This window comes from Lonchura striata, chromosome 2 (genome assembly GCF_046129695.1).
Source record: "Lonchura striata isolate bLonStr1 chromosome 2, bLonStr1.mat, whole genome shotgun sequence".
Classification (NCBI taxonomy): Eukaryota; Metazoa; Chordata; class Aves; order Passeriformes; family Estrildidae; genus Lonchura; species Lonchura striata.
This window is the reverse complement of record NC_134604.1, coordinates 49,040,880-49,058,032: the sequence shown is the minus strand read 5'-3', so window position 1 is coordinate 49,058,032 and position 17,153 is coordinate 49,040,880. Positions and strand designations below refer to the sequence as shown.

Genomic DNA, 17,153 nt, shown 5'->3' with positions numbered 1-17,153 from the left:
TGCCGGCGGGCAGCGCGCTGCCCCGGGCACCGCCGGCCGTGCAGTGCGGCTGCATCGCCCGGACGGCCGGCTGTGCGCTGGGTCTCAAAGCCCCGTGGGAGGCTGGCCTCAGGAACAGATCTACGAGGAAAGCAAACCACCACTGTGGCCTGGGGCTGGCAGGCACCGGGACTGATGTGCTTGGGATTTTGCCCAAAGTGATGTGTAACATTCCCACGGGCTGCAAACGCCTTGCCATCGTGTGTCTTTCATGCATGTGGTACACTCCAATACGCCTCATTTTTCAGCCCTCTGTGTCCAAACTCTTTACAGTTGTTGAGATTCACAAAACTTAATTATTCATTTATTGCAAACTATAGTAAATAAATTACTGCTCAAATTGTAGTAATCCCAATTCTTGTCATTTAATTTCTTGGAAACGGCACTTGTGATCTTGTGCTTGCTCCAGTCTTGAAATGGCTTTGAAACATTCTTCAGTGGTCACTCAAATGTCACCATTCCTGAGGCCTTTAAGACGCACTGTATAGAAATACATTTCCTTGCATACTTTAAACCTGTTTTTTTTTTTTTTTTTTTAATATAGTTCCTTGAGATTATTAGTGAAGAAAAAAAAAGAGACTTGTCCAGAAACAGAATTGTTTTTTCAGTGAGAAACATAAATTTTAATTAGAGTTTCTGTGAGAAAATAATCTCTTCTTCTTCATTTCAGAATGTCTTGAGCTGTTTACTAAAGCTCAGCCAATACAGTTCTGTGTGTATTTATGAATCTATATCCAGTCTTCAGCTTTTCAGAAAATGAAACAAAAATCTAGAAATATGAGGTGAGTTATCACCTTACCTTGAGCAGATTCATGAATACCTTAGACAAATAGCAAATATGTGGCTGTATAATTTGCTCAGTTATATGCGACAGCTGTACAAACCTTGGTAGGTAATGAGATGTGTTTATGAATGAAGCCAATGCTGTCAAGAAACCTGCAATAACTGTTTTGCTGTCCCCATCTGGAAATGTTCTGTGTCTTCCATTCCCACTGCATAGGAATTCCCTTTTCAGCCCTTGTGTTCCAGTTCAGAGTTGGTTTCTAATGATGGGAAGATAAAACCCTATAATTACAGTTTCTAGTAAAGACAAGTCTTATTTGCAAGTACATAACTTGCAAACTGCTGGAGATGTGGGAGACAAAGTCAGACTGACTGCAAAGGTTGGAACTAGACATGGGCCCAGTCTGTGGGGAGAAAGATCTATTTTTTATCAACAGCTGCTGCTTCTCCTGGTCACCTCTTGTGAAAAATGCCATTCACTTGTGTTAAAACTTTAGAAGTTTAATAGTAATAAAATAGTAATAAAATTAATAATAATAAGAATTTGGACAACCAAAGTTAGGACGATAAAAGACAATAAAAAGCAAAGAATTACAGATATCCTGGTGCTTTGCTCTGCCCCCAAGCACACTTTGCTAACAAAGGATTAACCCTTAAAAGCAATAGCCTATTGCATATTCATATATCTCATGTGACTCAAACCTTTTCAAACTAGGGTGCTTCTTAATTTTAGCTTCTTCCCCTCATCTTGTAAATAAACCTTCTTGTCTCCTTGGAGTCTGGGTGTTCCTTATTTTCTTGGATCTTAGTGTCTTGTTGCTGTTATCTCTATCCAAATAGGATAATGCAAAGAATTTATTGATTATCTTTTCAATTTCTTGCACTAGTTACAAAAAGTATCTTTTGTATCTAAAGATACAAAAAGTATCTAAAGTATCACATCGTTTCTATTTTAATATTATGCTATAGCCTAAAAACTATATTTACCACACTACTTAGATTAATACAGCATAACTTCCAAACATAATACATATAGTATTCATTTTAATATTTACAAAAAGCCAGTCATATAATATGCACCTGTAATACCTCTCTTAGTGTTTTAAGGCAGCATTACGTGCATTATGATGTCATGTAAAGTTAGTAAAAATTTTTTTTCATCAAGATTTATGCTCTGATCAAGTTCTGGTGTCTGCAGAAAAAAAAAAAAATCTTTTGACCATAAAAAATATTTTCCGAGTTTGTGTAGAAATCTTGGGAGATGTTACAGCTGCAATTTCATTGTTTTTAAGGTAACACTACTTCAAAACCCTTCCATTATCTGAGTTTCATTGTATTGACTTACTGGGAGGGACTTCTTACAGTGCTGAGCAGTTAAAATTTTCTGCCTTATCTTCAGAGTAAACAAAGTTTGGCTCACTGCCTGTGCCCTTCTTTGCTTTGTTGTAGCCGCTTGTGTAAGTTTTAGGCACCCTTTGTGTGTGTCGAGAGGAGAACAAGTGCAGAAAGCACTCCCAGCATGACACTGTTTGGGGACATAGTAGCTAAAATCAGAAGAAAGGCGGCTGCAGCTCTGTCCTTGGGGCTGACCCAGGCCCTGGACATGGTGCAGAGCACTGACAAAAATGTCTGAGGTGTCTGTGGGCAAAGCACAAGAACCGGGCAGTTTCTCAGAGCTGAATGGAAGAAATCCTGCAGGCAGCTGGTGGTGTGGGCTCCTGGTGACCCCCCAGGGCTGGCTCTGGTTTAGCTGGCAGACAAAGCCCTGCAGAGCTCTTGGACTCGGGTAGCTGGCACTGAGATAGCTGGCAGCAGGTTAAAAAGGGGCCAAGCAGTAAAGGTTCAAAGAACGTCCACAGGTCTGGGCTGGTCTGTGTTGGTGCTGAGTTGTTGCCAGTAGTAGCTGGGCACTTTGGAGCTTTAGTCAGTAACTTGGACACCTCTATCAGGTGTGTCTGCATTCAGTAGTCTCTCTGCCTTACACTAATCACTTAACTAACAGAGATGGGGTTTTGAGAGAGGAATGTTTTAAATTTTTTTGGGGGGTGTATGTTTTCAGTAGTAACATAAAAAAGCCATGGCCTGTGCTGAGCCCTGCTATGCAAAAATGAGACTTAAGGAAACTGCATTGTAACTTTTTTTTTTTTTTCCCAAAAGAGGAGAAGCTCTCTGAAGTTTCAGTCTTTCTGATGCGAGAGTCACTCAGAGATGTGAAGCAGCCCTCACTGTCACCATGAGAAGATGAGGAACAGCCCACACATAAAACCCAAGTAAAATCTCGGTGCCTAACAGGGGATCTCACCACCTCCGGCTGAGGTTGTACAGAACACCTCATTTCAACTGGCAGACTGCCTGCCAGATGAAACCACGGCAACATTTCAAATGCCAGGTCTTGATCGTAAATGTTGCACCTTTTAGCACTGAAAGTCTACTGTGCTGATTTTCTGGCCATCTTCAAGTAGCTCTGAAGCATTCCTGAAGCAAGGAGCTGTGCTCCACCCTGATAAGCCTGGCTTGCATTTGGGTAGGATAAGAATGCAGAGGGGAAAATCACAGAAGCAGTTGGAAGAGAGTTAAATAACCATAGCAGACCAGATCCAGCTATGATGAAAGTATGTCAGGCTTGAGTAGCCCACTCTGATTTAATGAAAATAGAAGTTCTGAAAATCATGAAGAACACTCTTGTTATGAATAGTGGCTGTAAGATCTGATCTAGAATGTCTGTGACAATCTTAATTCTCAGCAGATTGTGCTGAGAAAGAAAATGCAGAGGAAAGCTGAACCTATTAATTATCAATGCCAAAAGAAGTGAATATTTTTCAGTAGTGGATATCATTAGGGAAACTTCCTGGTTTTATTTTTTCAACATGTCTATACAGGAAGATTTTTCTGTTGTGAGAGACTTTCTTATACTGTTAGAGTGTGGTATTATGGACTGGCCACAGAAAAATAAAAACATAAAACTAAGGATGAGCAGCAGCAGGATAGGGTGTTGCCTGCAACAGGCTGATTACCTGATGATGCTGCTTATGGTTCAGTAGAAGCTGGAGATAATTATTTTAAAAGGTTCCTCACTGTCTAAATATTGTTTCTGTCACTAGAGGCTCTAGCAATTCTTTCCAGATGAATGGCTCCCATGGCTGCTTCATGGGTACCTCTATTGTACCACTCTATTTTGCTAGGTAATACAATAAAACTGCTGTTTGCTGGAGCCCCTGACAGGAGAGTCTCGTGGCGTGGCCTTGGCTAGGCCTGCCATACAAACAGGCAGAGTGGGCTGAGCTGTGTCCAGAGGCACAGACAGCACCTCACCTTTGCCATGGTGTGAGCCATGGGCAGAGCCATGCTGCTGGAAAGGGCAGTGCCAGCTCACTGATAGGCTGGTCTGACAGCATCCTGGAAGAAGAGTTCTTTGGCCTACAGGAATTTTCTGTGTGCTTTGTGTAGCTCCTTGCAAATCAGTTCTGCTGACAGTTGCTGAGGAGTTAATATGATTAGCAAACCACAGTGGTAAAAATTCCCAAACAGACTTATTGCTAAGAAGGAGCTGGCCTTTGTATTAGGATTGGCCTTGGTACCAAGGCACGGAAGGAGGGTACCTTATGTGTCCTAAAGCTGGTTTTCAAACATAGCTTGTTTCTAAGTCTTGTATCCTAGCACTGGAGGCAAAATGCAGAAGTTATTCACCAGTTCCTTGAACGTATGAGAGTGCTGGATGAACAGATCCAAAGTCCTGCCAGTGGGCACCTATTCATGGGAAATGTCAAATTCAGTCAGCAGTAAGGCAGTCAGGGTATGCCAAAATTTAGGATTTGCTTGGTGGGAGGTACATAGTTGTACCCAGCCTCCATCAGGAGGGAAATAAATATTTATGAACCTAGGCCATTCCACAACCCACTAGGAGTATGGAAAAACCCAAAGATGTAGAAATAGAGACAAAAATCTTATGAGTAACAACTGGAATGTTGTTGCTCAGATTGTTTGTATTGGAGGAAAGGGAGACAGAGACACATGCAAACCCAGTGTAACATCTTACATTATGTTATGTCCATTAAAGCAAAATCCACAGGGAGCGGTGTTTACCTTGTAGCTTGGATCATCCCATTGCAATTACTGCTCTGTGACAGAGTCCACTGATACAATCTGCCCTCAGGCAAATGCTTTTAAAAAGCTGATGTTCAGGTCCCTCAGCCAGGTTTCCAAGTAACTTTGTTAGGAATTGGGATTAGGATGGTGAGTTACTGCTAGTAGATCATACCTCATTCACTCAAACCACCTGAATCTCTAGCTTAAAGTGATGTGACACTGCTGCCCACATGGCCACAGTGGAGTATGCATTCCCTCTGTTTGCTAGCATACTCAATGCCATCCTTCCTTCCACTAATGGCTGTTCTGGCAGAGTATATGGCAGAGGTAAGACCTAGGAATGGGGCTGGGTGGAATGGGAATGCTCTCCAGGGCAGCTGTGTGAGCAGAAAAGTTAAACTGTGCAGTGGAGGACGTATACAGAGTCACATTCAGGAAAGGAATATTACTGGATGAACCAACAGGGAGGTGGAAATACTAGATTAGCTGAGACCTAACATGGGCTAAGGATTATTGAATCACCGGGGATGCAGAAATGAGTGGGAGTATAGAAGCAATGCCACGGATGGCAACAGCAAAGGACACTGTGTGTACTGCTCAGTGGATGACCCAAAGCACTGCCTCAAGTACTCATCCAAGGTTTCAGTGTCCAAATCCCCTTTCATGTACACAGAAACTTGGTACATCCAAAGAGATTGTATTTCAACGAGCAGCCCACAGCCCGAAACATTGAGGCAAGAGCAGAGAGCACCACCTGAATCTCAAGAGACTGCAGAGGTGGGTATTACCTGAGAAAACTCCCTGGACCAGCTGGCAGGGGACACCTTTGGGTGAGTATCAATAATAATCGCAGTTCCCATTGCATATGGCTGCTGTGTAATCAGTGTGTTGCTCTGTATTTGGCTGCATCTCTGCAGGAATGCCTGCTGAGGAGCCAGATCCTGGAATGCTTGGCAGCAGAAACTCACTACTACAACACCCTCTCAGTGAGACTGGGGTCTGCAACAGTGCAGCCCTTCCAGTGCCCCTTGGGCGGAGGGACAAGGCATCTGCCCTACAACCACTGCACTCTGGCACCTGCAATGTGTGGCATGGCTTAACCAGGGCTGTGGAAAAGCCCTGCAAAGTTTGAGTTCTATCCTGAATGGGTGGGCCTGAAGCTCCCTAGCTAAGCCTGTTTAGGTGAAACATGAGCCTAGAAACATGATAGAATTAGCAAAACCTGTTTTGTAAGGACCAAGCTTATTTGGCCCTGATGACGACATGTTAATTATCTGTATCTTATTAACTTTTACTGTTCACATTGTGTTCAGTGGGTGGATACACCCATAAAAGTTTAAGCTATTTTTAAACTAATGATCCAAGTTTGAGCACTGAGGCCTCGCCTTGGCCAGGAGCTGAACTTGGTATAAATTAGCTGAGTGTGGTGGGCTGCAGCAAACGGGGTGGTACAAACAAGAACTATTTCCATTGCATGGGCAGTAGATCAACAGCTGACAGAAAAACATGTGAGACTGCTGGAAAGGCATACAGCAATCTTATTGTGGACTGATCTGATTAGAAGCCTGTGCTGGCATCTGTTATAATCACCGGCAGAGATCGGCGTGGGGGGATGTGGTGACGTGAATGTCTGAGAGAGCGTGGGAGCAGCGTGTCCAAGGTTCAGCCATTACGTGAGGAGCTGAGCTCTGTGCAAGAGCCTGATGCTCACACGTGGCCGTGCTACCTCCCTGGAGTGCTGATAGGGGATGGTCAGCTGTGTGAGAGAAACATTTCCACAGTACTGCCTATCCCTCACTCTATAAATTTTAAATAAACACAAATAGTGTCATGTCCTTTCCACATCATAATCTCAATTTCCTAAATTAATACTCATATTAATCTGAAATTAAAGAAAAGGCTGAAAAATTAAAAAATATAATTAATTTGTAAGGACAGTGCTACACTCCCGATTTTCTAAAAATGACAATGGGTCAGACACCCAATACAGGGACAATCACTTCCCTGGCTCTGCTGGCCACATGTTTTTGACACACGCCAGAGGCCACTGGCTTTCTCGGCCACCTGGGCACTGTGCTGTCTCATGTTCAGTTGCTGTTGACCAGCACCTTCAGGTCCTTTGCTGCTGGGCAGCTTTTCAGCCTCTCTTCCCCCAGCCTGTAGCACTGCAGGGGGTTGCTGTGACCCAAGTGCAGGATCCAGCACTTGGCCCTGTTGAACAACTGGCCTCAGCCCAGGATCCAACCTGTCCTGACCCCTCGGCAGAGCTACAAGTGAGTAAGAACAATTGTACTTCACAGATGTGTCAACTATTCAGAACTATTTCAAAGTGCAGATATATATGCTGCTCTAGGTGAACCCTTTTTAACAGGGGGTTGGACAAGATGATCTCCAGAAGTTTCTCCCAATGCCAACCTTTCTGTGATTCTGTGATTACAGATGTTTGAAGTTAGGCAAGATGGATCCCATGGTTCCAGTCACATCAAGATTGTCTGGTGTGGATGACATCTACCAATATCTTAAATGTAAAAAGCAGTAACACCCTTTTCATCAGATTCAAGACAGAAATGCTAGAAAGGAGTTGAATGCACCTAAGAAAAGAAATCCAAAGAGAAAATCTTACTGAAAGAAGTTTTTACTTGAAGTTATATTCTGCATTCATCATGCAAGTGCAGAGGACTTAGGACTCTTATAAAATGAACATGTTGAAATTCAAAAAGCTCTTTGTCCTAAAAGTGGAAGTGATTAGGCGTCTTCAGTAAAATAAAACTGATCAAAAATAATTTAAAATACAGTCTTCTTCTGTGTTTTAAAACACTGTTGGGTAATTGAAATGGAAATAAAATTCATCATATGAATACTAGAACACTTATCCAACTTTTCTGTTGAGAAATGGAGCAGTGTTTTTCATGTCCCAAGTACTTCCATAACCACCAGTTTACCCAAAAAACTTTCCTACTTTTCAAGAGTCTGCTGAAATAATGATAGGACACCTCTCTTCTTCCCCTTCCCTCCCCCGTCCCCGACTCTGTTTTAAGAGTGTTTCTGAAAATGGAGGCTTACACATTTGTTAGACTTTCACTGTATAAAAATGTACAGTGGCTTTATTGACATGTACATTCCATTATGTTTACAGCTGCAAGATATGAGGCACACTCAGTATTGCACTTCATTAAAATTTCAGGCTCAAACATAACCCAGAAGTTTAAATGAAACTGCTGTTGTAATTTAATATTTCTTATACAGGACAAACATTGATACCTTTATATACAGGGTGATACTTGTTACATTTATGCCTTCCTAACACATTTTTTTTATAACAGTCTAGGAAATAAACCAGAATATTCCTCTTTCTCATCCCCACTTGTGATGCGTTACAATTGTACAAGATTACAAAAAGTCAGTATACAATAATCAATATTTTTTTCTTTCTCCTGAAAGCCAGCATCATTCATAGTCCACAGACACACAGATCCTTTAATAACAATTGTTTATTTGTACATGTCCAATGTTTTCCTAGCCGATGACTGTAATGGCCACATGCAAACACCTAACAAATTTTGATGTCTTGGTTCAAAAAATGTCAATATCTCACAGCAAGAATTATGTACATGGTATTTGGCATCCTTCTTGCACTGTAAATTGTTCCTTTTACCTGGGTTATGGAATGGTCCCATCCTCACCCCAGCTGGATTTTGTTTTCAGGACACTTGAGGGATGAGGGCACCTGTTTTGCTCTGGTTAAAAAAAATGCTATTCTAAAAAGTGTGTGCATTTCTGCAAACCCCACAACCCAGAGCAAATTCTTCACCAGTGGGAGGATGGACAACATGAAGTGGACATTCTGTTCCTTCAAGTTGTTTACCTTTGGGACCTACAGTGAATATAAGGATAAGGAAAAAAAAGAAGAATAGATTAATGCTTGCAGATAATGTAAACAAACATATATTACGTTTCCTCAAAAAAAACCCAAACTAAGTGAAGGTAATACATCTTGTTCAAATGTTGAATTGGTATTTGAAGGGAAAGAAAAAAGATCAAACTACCACATAATTGAAACCAATCAAATTCAAATTAAACAAGGCAAGACCTTTACAGACAGTCACATAAGGATGTTTTATCTCATTAATACTGTGGAAGAAATTTGCACAAGCTAAGAGAAAAACTGAATAATGAACAAGAGTTACATTCTGCAGTAAACAATAATTCGAAGGTTATCGCAGGAATTGTAATTTATTTACTTATTTTATGTAAATATCTTAACAAAAAGATTGCACTTTTAACCCCCAATTGTTTACTAATATAAAATCAATATACAGTACATTAACTTAGTAATTAAGGCATTGGGGTAACAGTTTGCAGATAATGGCTACCTAAGTACACAAACATCACTTAAAAATGTGTTAATTTTATCAATATATAATTTTACACATCATTCTATATCTAGAGTCTGACCTGATATAGGGAAATTGACGTCTTTCTCTATAAAAGTTGCTAACGTTTAAATGATTGGTCCAATGACATTGCCAGAAAACAAAAAATATCACCAAGAAAAGCTCATATCAATTAGAACTTGTAGCTTTATTTCAGAATTCAACGTGATAAATTTGATTTGTCAAGGTCTTACCTGCAGGACAGTGTGGGAGCTCTTCTTTAGGGATGCTTGTCATTCTTTGGAAATCATCATGGCAAGCATTGCAAAAATGTGTTGTCCCGAAACAGAAAAAAACAGCAACTGAACAGCAGTAGCGGCATTTGTACTCCAAGAAATCCGTACCATGTTTGGGACACATCTGAACAAAGGAAAGCAAACACCAGTCAGTGAAGTAGCCATGTTCTAACAATCCCAACAACTCACTTCTACATTCTGTAGAATATATGAATAGTATACAATATTGTACAATACATGTAATTACAAATGACTGTGAATTATTGTACAGCTCAGGTACTCAGAGTTTCAGAATGAAATAAAAACATGAACAGACATTATTACTCACCTGAGCCCTTGAAACATCAGAGCAGGCACCACAAATAAGTTCTCTCGGATCATAGTCATCTCCTTGTCCAGCCTCAGCATCACAACGAGCTTCACCACCAAAATATGCCTTAATTGCATATAGAAATGATTGGATGTTAAACCAGAGACAATTATTCTTTTAAATATTATTTTCAGTTTAACTAATTCTGTTTGTAAGGGAGTATAACAAATGACTGCCATTTCAGTGGCCTCCACTATTCTGAGCTCTCTCAACTCTGTAGGTACGTGGTTTTGAGGCACTCAGAAAACGTCCCTCAGTCTCAGGATGAACAAGACCAAAAACTGCAACATACCCTGGTCTATGCCAGTGACTGTAAGGCTCTTGGAACAGCATTTGGATGCTCTATGAACCCTATGTCAGAGTTAAGTAGCTTGAGATACTGGAGGAAGAAGGTACTGCACCTTGTTGTAAGTGGCCATTGACTCAAGGTGCTTTTGGTTTCTGAACTGCTGTGTATACACATTTGAGCTTTACTAGCTAAGATACTATGTACATCTCATTAGCCCAACACTCAATGTTTTAAATTATGATTTTATAAACAACATCTTTTCCTGCCTTTCTGCTCCATACACAATGTATTAAACATATGTTCTGTTTTAAGAAATTATTTCTGAAATGGTAACATACATTTATTAAATAACACCATACCTTTTTGCACTTGTAGCAAACATAATAAGCATATCTGTTCATAGCATAGCCAGCTGGGTCATTATAAAATCTAACACCTGGCGTTGTGATGGCCTCACTCTTGTGCAGCCCTTCATACTCCAATCTCATTAGTGCTTTTCTCCTTACATCTTCATAGAGTTCTTTGATTGGATCAAGCAAATCCTTTAATACTGTGTGATTGATTTTGTTCTGAAATAAAAATGCTGATTAAGTACCTTGCATCTTTATCCCAACAGCTGTGATAATCTGTATTTTAGTCAGGCACAAATAGCATGACAGATGTCATAAAAACATGCGGGCCCGGGGAGTGGACATTTCAAAAAACAGCTGATATAGAATGTACTCTATTTGCTGAAAAAAATAATATCCATGAATGTTTTTTCTTGAGCCTGTTGGGATAAGGGAACATTAACCCTTCCAACAGACTAACAGCCAGGGAGGTGGTGAAGAATATATGAAATATTCACCACAGCACAGGAATATTCTCATTGTGTATTTTCTGTAATTTTGGTCCTTTTTGGCTTACTGCTCAGCAAGTAAGCATAATGAATGACAGTCCTCTATGGCAGTTCTTTATCAATTGGTGACCACAAGCTACTGCCATTAGTTACCACAGCAGAATATGACAGAAGAACCATAGCATGCAGAATAGCTGACCATTCCCAAATTTCAACCTCCTCAGGTGGGGCAAGGTGCTCTTCTTTCCAGCAGCTTTTATGCGCTTTTGCTTACAGCAATTTAAATTTATTGAGTACAAGAGGAATTGTTAGTAACTCAGCTGAATTAAGTACATGTATTCTTTGGCTCTGCCCTCACACTGAAAAGCAAAGCAGCTTTAAAAGTGGTTAGTAAAATGGAGAATTCCTGATTCAAATTGCGTGCTTTAAGATTACTTCTTCCCCTCCGCACTATCACCAAATCCTGGGAATTTGCAAGCTGATGTTGGTAAGAATGAAACAATATTAAGACAATGACTGGACTATGCTTTCTTTTTAAGAAGACACCTCAGGGAACAGTAGGAGAAAGTAAAAAGATGCATCAATGTAGTCTTTCTATAGCAACATGTGGAATTAAGAAAACAAGTAATATATAATTCATATATACTGTAACAAGCAATACAGTATTAACAAAAAAAAAAAAAAAAAGCCAAAAACCAACCAAACAAAAAACCCCCAAGAAACTAACAAAAAACAAAACCAGAAAAATCCTACCAACAAAACAAAACCAAGAAAAGTATCAGGTAAGTTGCTTAACTTTGGCAGGCACACAGCTCATTTACCTTGCAAATTGGGCAGGACATAAACCCAAAAGTTATCCTTGGGCCAAGCCATCTGTTTTCTAGTACTCGTTGACAGCATTGCAAATGGAAAACATGGCTGCAGTCCAGCTTTAGAAAAGAGTAAGTGTAAGTGAATATTATAGTTATATTAACCACTAAAGTAGAAGCAGTTATTTGCTTTTAAGTGGCAAGATATATCAATTCCAGTAATAATTTATTTAAAATACTAGAAGACCGCTATTTTCTTCTTAACGACATGAAAGAACATAAAGTGGGCATCAAAATCATAACCACTCCAAGATTACCTATGGATATATGAAATACACGTGAATTGTATCAATTAATTACCTCAGTTATTTTACTCCTTTATAGAATGCCATATATTTTAATAGAGATAGCAAACGAAATTGATCCAATCTGCTTTCTTGAAATAGAATGCCAGACAAAAAGAAAGCTTTCCAAGTAGCTTAACTATTATTATGGTGTCTGTTTTCAAATTTTGAAGAGCATAATTTGAAAGACTTTATATTTTCACTTCCTTCATATTAAACATTACAATCATAATAGTAATCTCTTAAAAGGGGAAACAAACAAAAACCTGGATAGCTGGTGCTGCTGAAAGTGCTTCAGTAAAGCAGATCATGCACATGTCATCAGCATCTTGTTTAAGGGTTGTAGCGTTTTTATCACAGCCATGCAGGCACGGCAAACAGTGCTCTTCATTCTTCACACCTCCGCAGGGGTGACCGCAGGGGTGTGTCTTGCTGCAGGCAATCTTAGCATACTCCTAAACAAGTTTGAAGTAGACAGTTAATCATCTCTTCCCCTGCACTGAGTGTTCTGACAGTGTTGCTTTTTGAAGGACTGCTGGTCCGTGCAAATAAACTGAGATGGAAGAATCATGGTTTATATTGTCTGCTGCTGCCTCAGGTACTTGAGAAAAGCTGAATGTTGTGTACTTGAAATAACAATGTTTCCTTTGTTTACCTGCACTGCTCCTTAATGCAAACGGCTTAATGAAACCATAATTTAAAACTTTCAATAGAAAGACAACTATTTGATCCTAACTTTGATCCTCTGTGTCCTTTTCATATATTGAGTGCTTCCTGCATAAACATTGCTGACCCTGTATTAACAGCCTTCAAGATATCTGCAGATTTTGGAGAAGTTTCAAGTAATTCACCCTTAAGAATACATTATAAGCTAATCATTATTCAGTATAAAGTGATTTTACATGGAAATGGATTTTTAACCATCTCTAATTCCCATCCCTACTAAACAGAAAGCTTATAAAAGCTGCCCACAAGCTAGCAACAATTTGAACTGAATTTATGTAACATTATGTCTTCATAGGCTGAGAGAGAAAAAAAGTTTGCTTCACTTAGAAATAAGTAAGGTGAAGTAAGAAACTAGCTATGATTTGGCCCTCTGCCACTTGCATCCACTGTAGGGCACAGAAACACCCAGGATACACGGATAGAGATGATAAACCTGTTCTAGTCTTAATTGTTCTATGCTCACACAATACACAGGTTGTTGAGCAAACTCTTCTTGAGCTTTCCAGTACATTTGACTTTATACTGACAGTGTGTATTTTACTTTAAAATTGCAAAGTTTGTTGTGAAAACTTGACATACTTTTGAAGATAATAATGAAACTACCCAGCATGTAAGTTGACTATTAGCGTTCATAGTCTGTAATTAAAATAAACATTTACAAACTCAGAAGTATTTGAATGATGATATTCAACTCTAGAACCTTTTAATATGAGAGATCTGATTTAAAATTGACTACAGGGCTAAACAAGGTTTGTTCAAAATCAGAAGCCAATTTCATCCTATGATTTCTTCTATTTATGTAATTAATGATGATTGATACTTGCTAGTACACACCTGGCAGTCTGTATCAGAACAAACACTTCCCACTGCTGATAATTCTGTTCCACTCCTACATCCACAGAACCGACATGCTTCAGAACTGCTGGTGGTTGGTTTGCCTATGGTCACAAGAGAGAACAAAGCCAAAAATGTTCTAATGAAACACAAGGGACTGATACTCTATCAGGCATCAAAGCAGCATTCACAGAAAACGACCAGAAATCCAACAATTCTTATGCAGCTAAACTATTCTACTTTTATTAAAAAAAATTTAAAAGCATTGCCCTAAAGCAGGTGAAAATCACAATAATCACGATAAAGAGCAAGTAGTAACAGTTGTGTTTTACCTGTCTGCTCTCTAAACTCCACCATAGCCTTCATAGTTTTAGAATCTGCTAATGCCATCAGCCAGAAAAGTTTGGTCCTACCACAGCCCTCATGGAGATCAACTTTGATAGCTTCTTCTTCTTCTTTGAAGACCTGTCAAGGTAACCAAACCGATACTTAGCATGTTTAGTTAGAGCATGGACCTGTCTCTGTTATTTTTGTAGTTCTCTCTCTCTGGATTTACACCAGGCATTTTACAGATTCTGCAAGATCCGTTCTATAACTTGTACATATTGCAGATATGCAGGATAAAGGTTTCATGTTTTTAGAAGTAAAAATGAAAAAAATTAACTCTTGATCTAACATGGTAGAGAAACAATAGTACATCAATGCTAAGAATAGAGCTGCAAATTTTTTTTCTGATTTAATAAATACAGAGCTTGGACTTCTACCCAACACATCCAGTAAGCCACAGAATATTAAAAGCACAAGATAACACCAGAAATATCTTCATATAACCATGCTAGTAGTTTATCAAAGCAACATTGAGAATTAGGGTCTTAATAACAAGTACTATAGAGTAGCAATTATAGAAATGTGCAATATTAATATTTTTTACTTTCATACAAATACACAGTGGATACTTTTGGTTACAATGAGGAAAATATACAGTTTTTGTAAAGTAAAAAAAAAAAACTGCAAGAGATCCTTCGGGAATTTCATGCAGTCTCTTCTTTTGCTCCTTTCCCAAGCTTTGAAGGCAGTTTTGTTTGCATTTGTTTCACCTGTAATGCAAGGAAAGTCAGAATTTCCCCAGGTATGGATGTATACAACTCACTCTAATTTTTACTAGAATCAGAAAAAAAAAAACTTAACAGCTTCACAACGTATTCACATAAGCACATCTGATTAACTTACAGGCTGTCCTTTCTGGAGAGGACAGAAAATACATTAAAGAGGTATGTATGACTGAAGTTGGACAAAGAACAGGAAGCAAACAGAAAACAAGACCAGAGGGAACATGACAGAATTGAAATTAAATTTGAGAGGCTTAACATGTGAGATGTAAAGGTAAAAGTGGTGAATAAAGAACAAAAGTTAAAACATGCTTTTAGAAGTAAATAGGGAAATCTGGTAAGTAGGTATTTTGGACAGATAAAAGGAAAAATGTGAGGTTTTCTATGAGATAAGAACTTACTTTTTATCAACTGTAATCTGAACAGGCTATATAGGAGAAATCAGAAAAATGAATGAGACTAGACTGTGCTGTGCCATGACAGAAGAGCAAACAAAATGATCTTCTTAGGGTGATGAAACAGAAAAATTTCCAAGGGGATTGCAAAGACTCTGGCTAAGAAATAGAAGATAATAGACCCATGTGGTAGTGCCAGGCTGACACTACACAGCACATGCTGTGGCATCAGAGAGGAGTGTTTCACTGGACAGTGAAACTCACTAACAAAGGTCTGATGTTTACATCACACGTGTTCTAGACCAGCTGATCCCTTGCACTGAAGGACCATTAGCAGTGTGTCTGCATCTATCTTTTGATTTGCTTTTAGTTTCACCTAAAAGCAAACAAAACTAATTCAGTTCATGCACTCCAAGGCTGCTTAATTACAGAAAACACTGTACTTTAAGGAGACATGATCAACTTCTTTAAAAGCCCATTCCTAAACATAACTAAAAAGTCAATATAGATGTATTGTAGGAGAGGGAGAAGAGGACTGAGAAGAGGATTTCCACTGAAGAAACTTTATTAATGACATTTATTATTTTAATCCTTGTACAAATATAAGTAGTCAGAAAGGGGAAAATAAAGGATCTCAACAAACCATAAATGAAGAATAGAAGCAGGAAAGAGGAAATCTTCAATAATTCTAGAAGTAAAGGAATCTTCAATGTTAATTTCAATGACAAAAAGAAAAAATCCAAAGAAAATGTAGTTTCAAATTTAGAGATGAAAAGGATAAAAGAATATCACAGAAGAATAATAATTAACAGAGTACACAGCAAGTTATAAAAACTCCTACCTAGTCAAAGTTTCAATCCTAAATACAAACCCAAAAGAAGTCAGGAAATTTTCAAGCTTATGGATAGGGTAACATATTTATGTTTTAAAACATATTTGTGTTTTAAAACAGTGAAAGCTAGAGGAATACTGGGGAACCAGTAAGAATATTTGCAGTCAAATCATCTTCCTGGATATTAAAAAGGAATACACATACATTAGAAATGAAGGGGTTGACAAGCACTGACTCCCATGATAGAAGTACTAAAGGTGATAAAATTTAAGAGGAATAAAGAACCAACATATACTTAAGGAAGTCTACGAGGCTTCTAAATTCTCCTAAAAAAGTGTTCCTAACCAAGAGAAAAAAACAAGAGGGGATAAGCTGATGTAGCCTAAGAACTAGAATTAGGAACTGTTGCAAGATTTTCTAATCTTTGTAAAAGATAAAGGACACAAGAATGTAACGAAAAACAACTGAAGAGAATTAACTGGAAACACATTTATCCCATCTCAAAAATAAAATAAAACACCCTTTTCAGATTCAGTATTTGCTACTACCTTTTGGTTATATTTTATTTACATAAATATGCACACAATGATGCAGTGAACACAACAGGAGACCATGTATACTCCACCTGTCTCTGGTGAGTTTTTGTTCGCCGATGGAGATGAAGGAATCGGTCACAGTCTGTGCACAAATTCCCACAGACATTACATAAAATGATTGCAGCAGTTTCACCATCATCATGGTTATCACACATTGGCTGGAAAAAAAAAAAAAGTAATTCCTCTTTATTAAGTCCTTCACTTCCTTTCAGCATAGTTTTTATTCTCCCCTCAGTCACATACCCCACATTCTCTTCCAATTTACAAAAGTGGATAAAGAGCTTGTTTGGACTATTAATGCTATGTTGAAAATAATCAGTATTTAAACAATTATTCCTTGACACAAACCCCCTCAATTTCTGACATCAGTTTTTCTGATACTCTTCATCATGTATTTTGTGTAATGCATCAAAAATGTGTTTTTCAACAATACA

At 38.7% G+C, this 17,153-nt stretch overlaps 1 protein-coding gene across 8 annotated transcripts in view; it reads right to left on the bottom strand.

Moving 5' to 3' along the window:
• Positions 1-7,978: 7,978 nt before the first annotated feature.
• Positions 7,979-17,153, bottom strand: part of MYCBP2 (MYC binding protein 2) — a 173,440-nt gene continuing 164,265 nt past the window's right edge. For all 8 annotated transcript variants that reach the window (XM_021548051.3, XM_021548057.3, XM_021548055.3 and 5 more), the window contains 9 exons: positions 16,749-16,877; positions 14,120-14,252; positions 13,788-13,891; positions 12,494-12,682; positions 11,896-12,003; positions 10,596-10,805; positions 9,906-10,013; positions 9,536-9,701; positions 7,979-8,782 (listed from right to left, as the gene is read on the bottom strand). In XM_021548051.3, the coding sequence (XP_021403726.2) occupies positions 8,667-8,782; positions 9,536-9,701; positions 9,906-10,013; positions 10,596-10,805; positions 11,896-12,003; positions 12,494-12,682; positions 13,788-13,891; positions 14,120-14,252; positions 16,749-16,877 (1,263 nt within the window). In that variant the 3' untranslated portion in view covers positions 7,979-8,666. The remainder of the gene's footprint in view (positions 8,783-9,535; positions 9,702-9,905; positions 10,014-10,595; positions 10,806-11,895; positions 12,004-12,493; positions 12,683-13,787; positions 13,892-14,119; positions 14,253-16,748; positions 16,878-17,153) is intronic.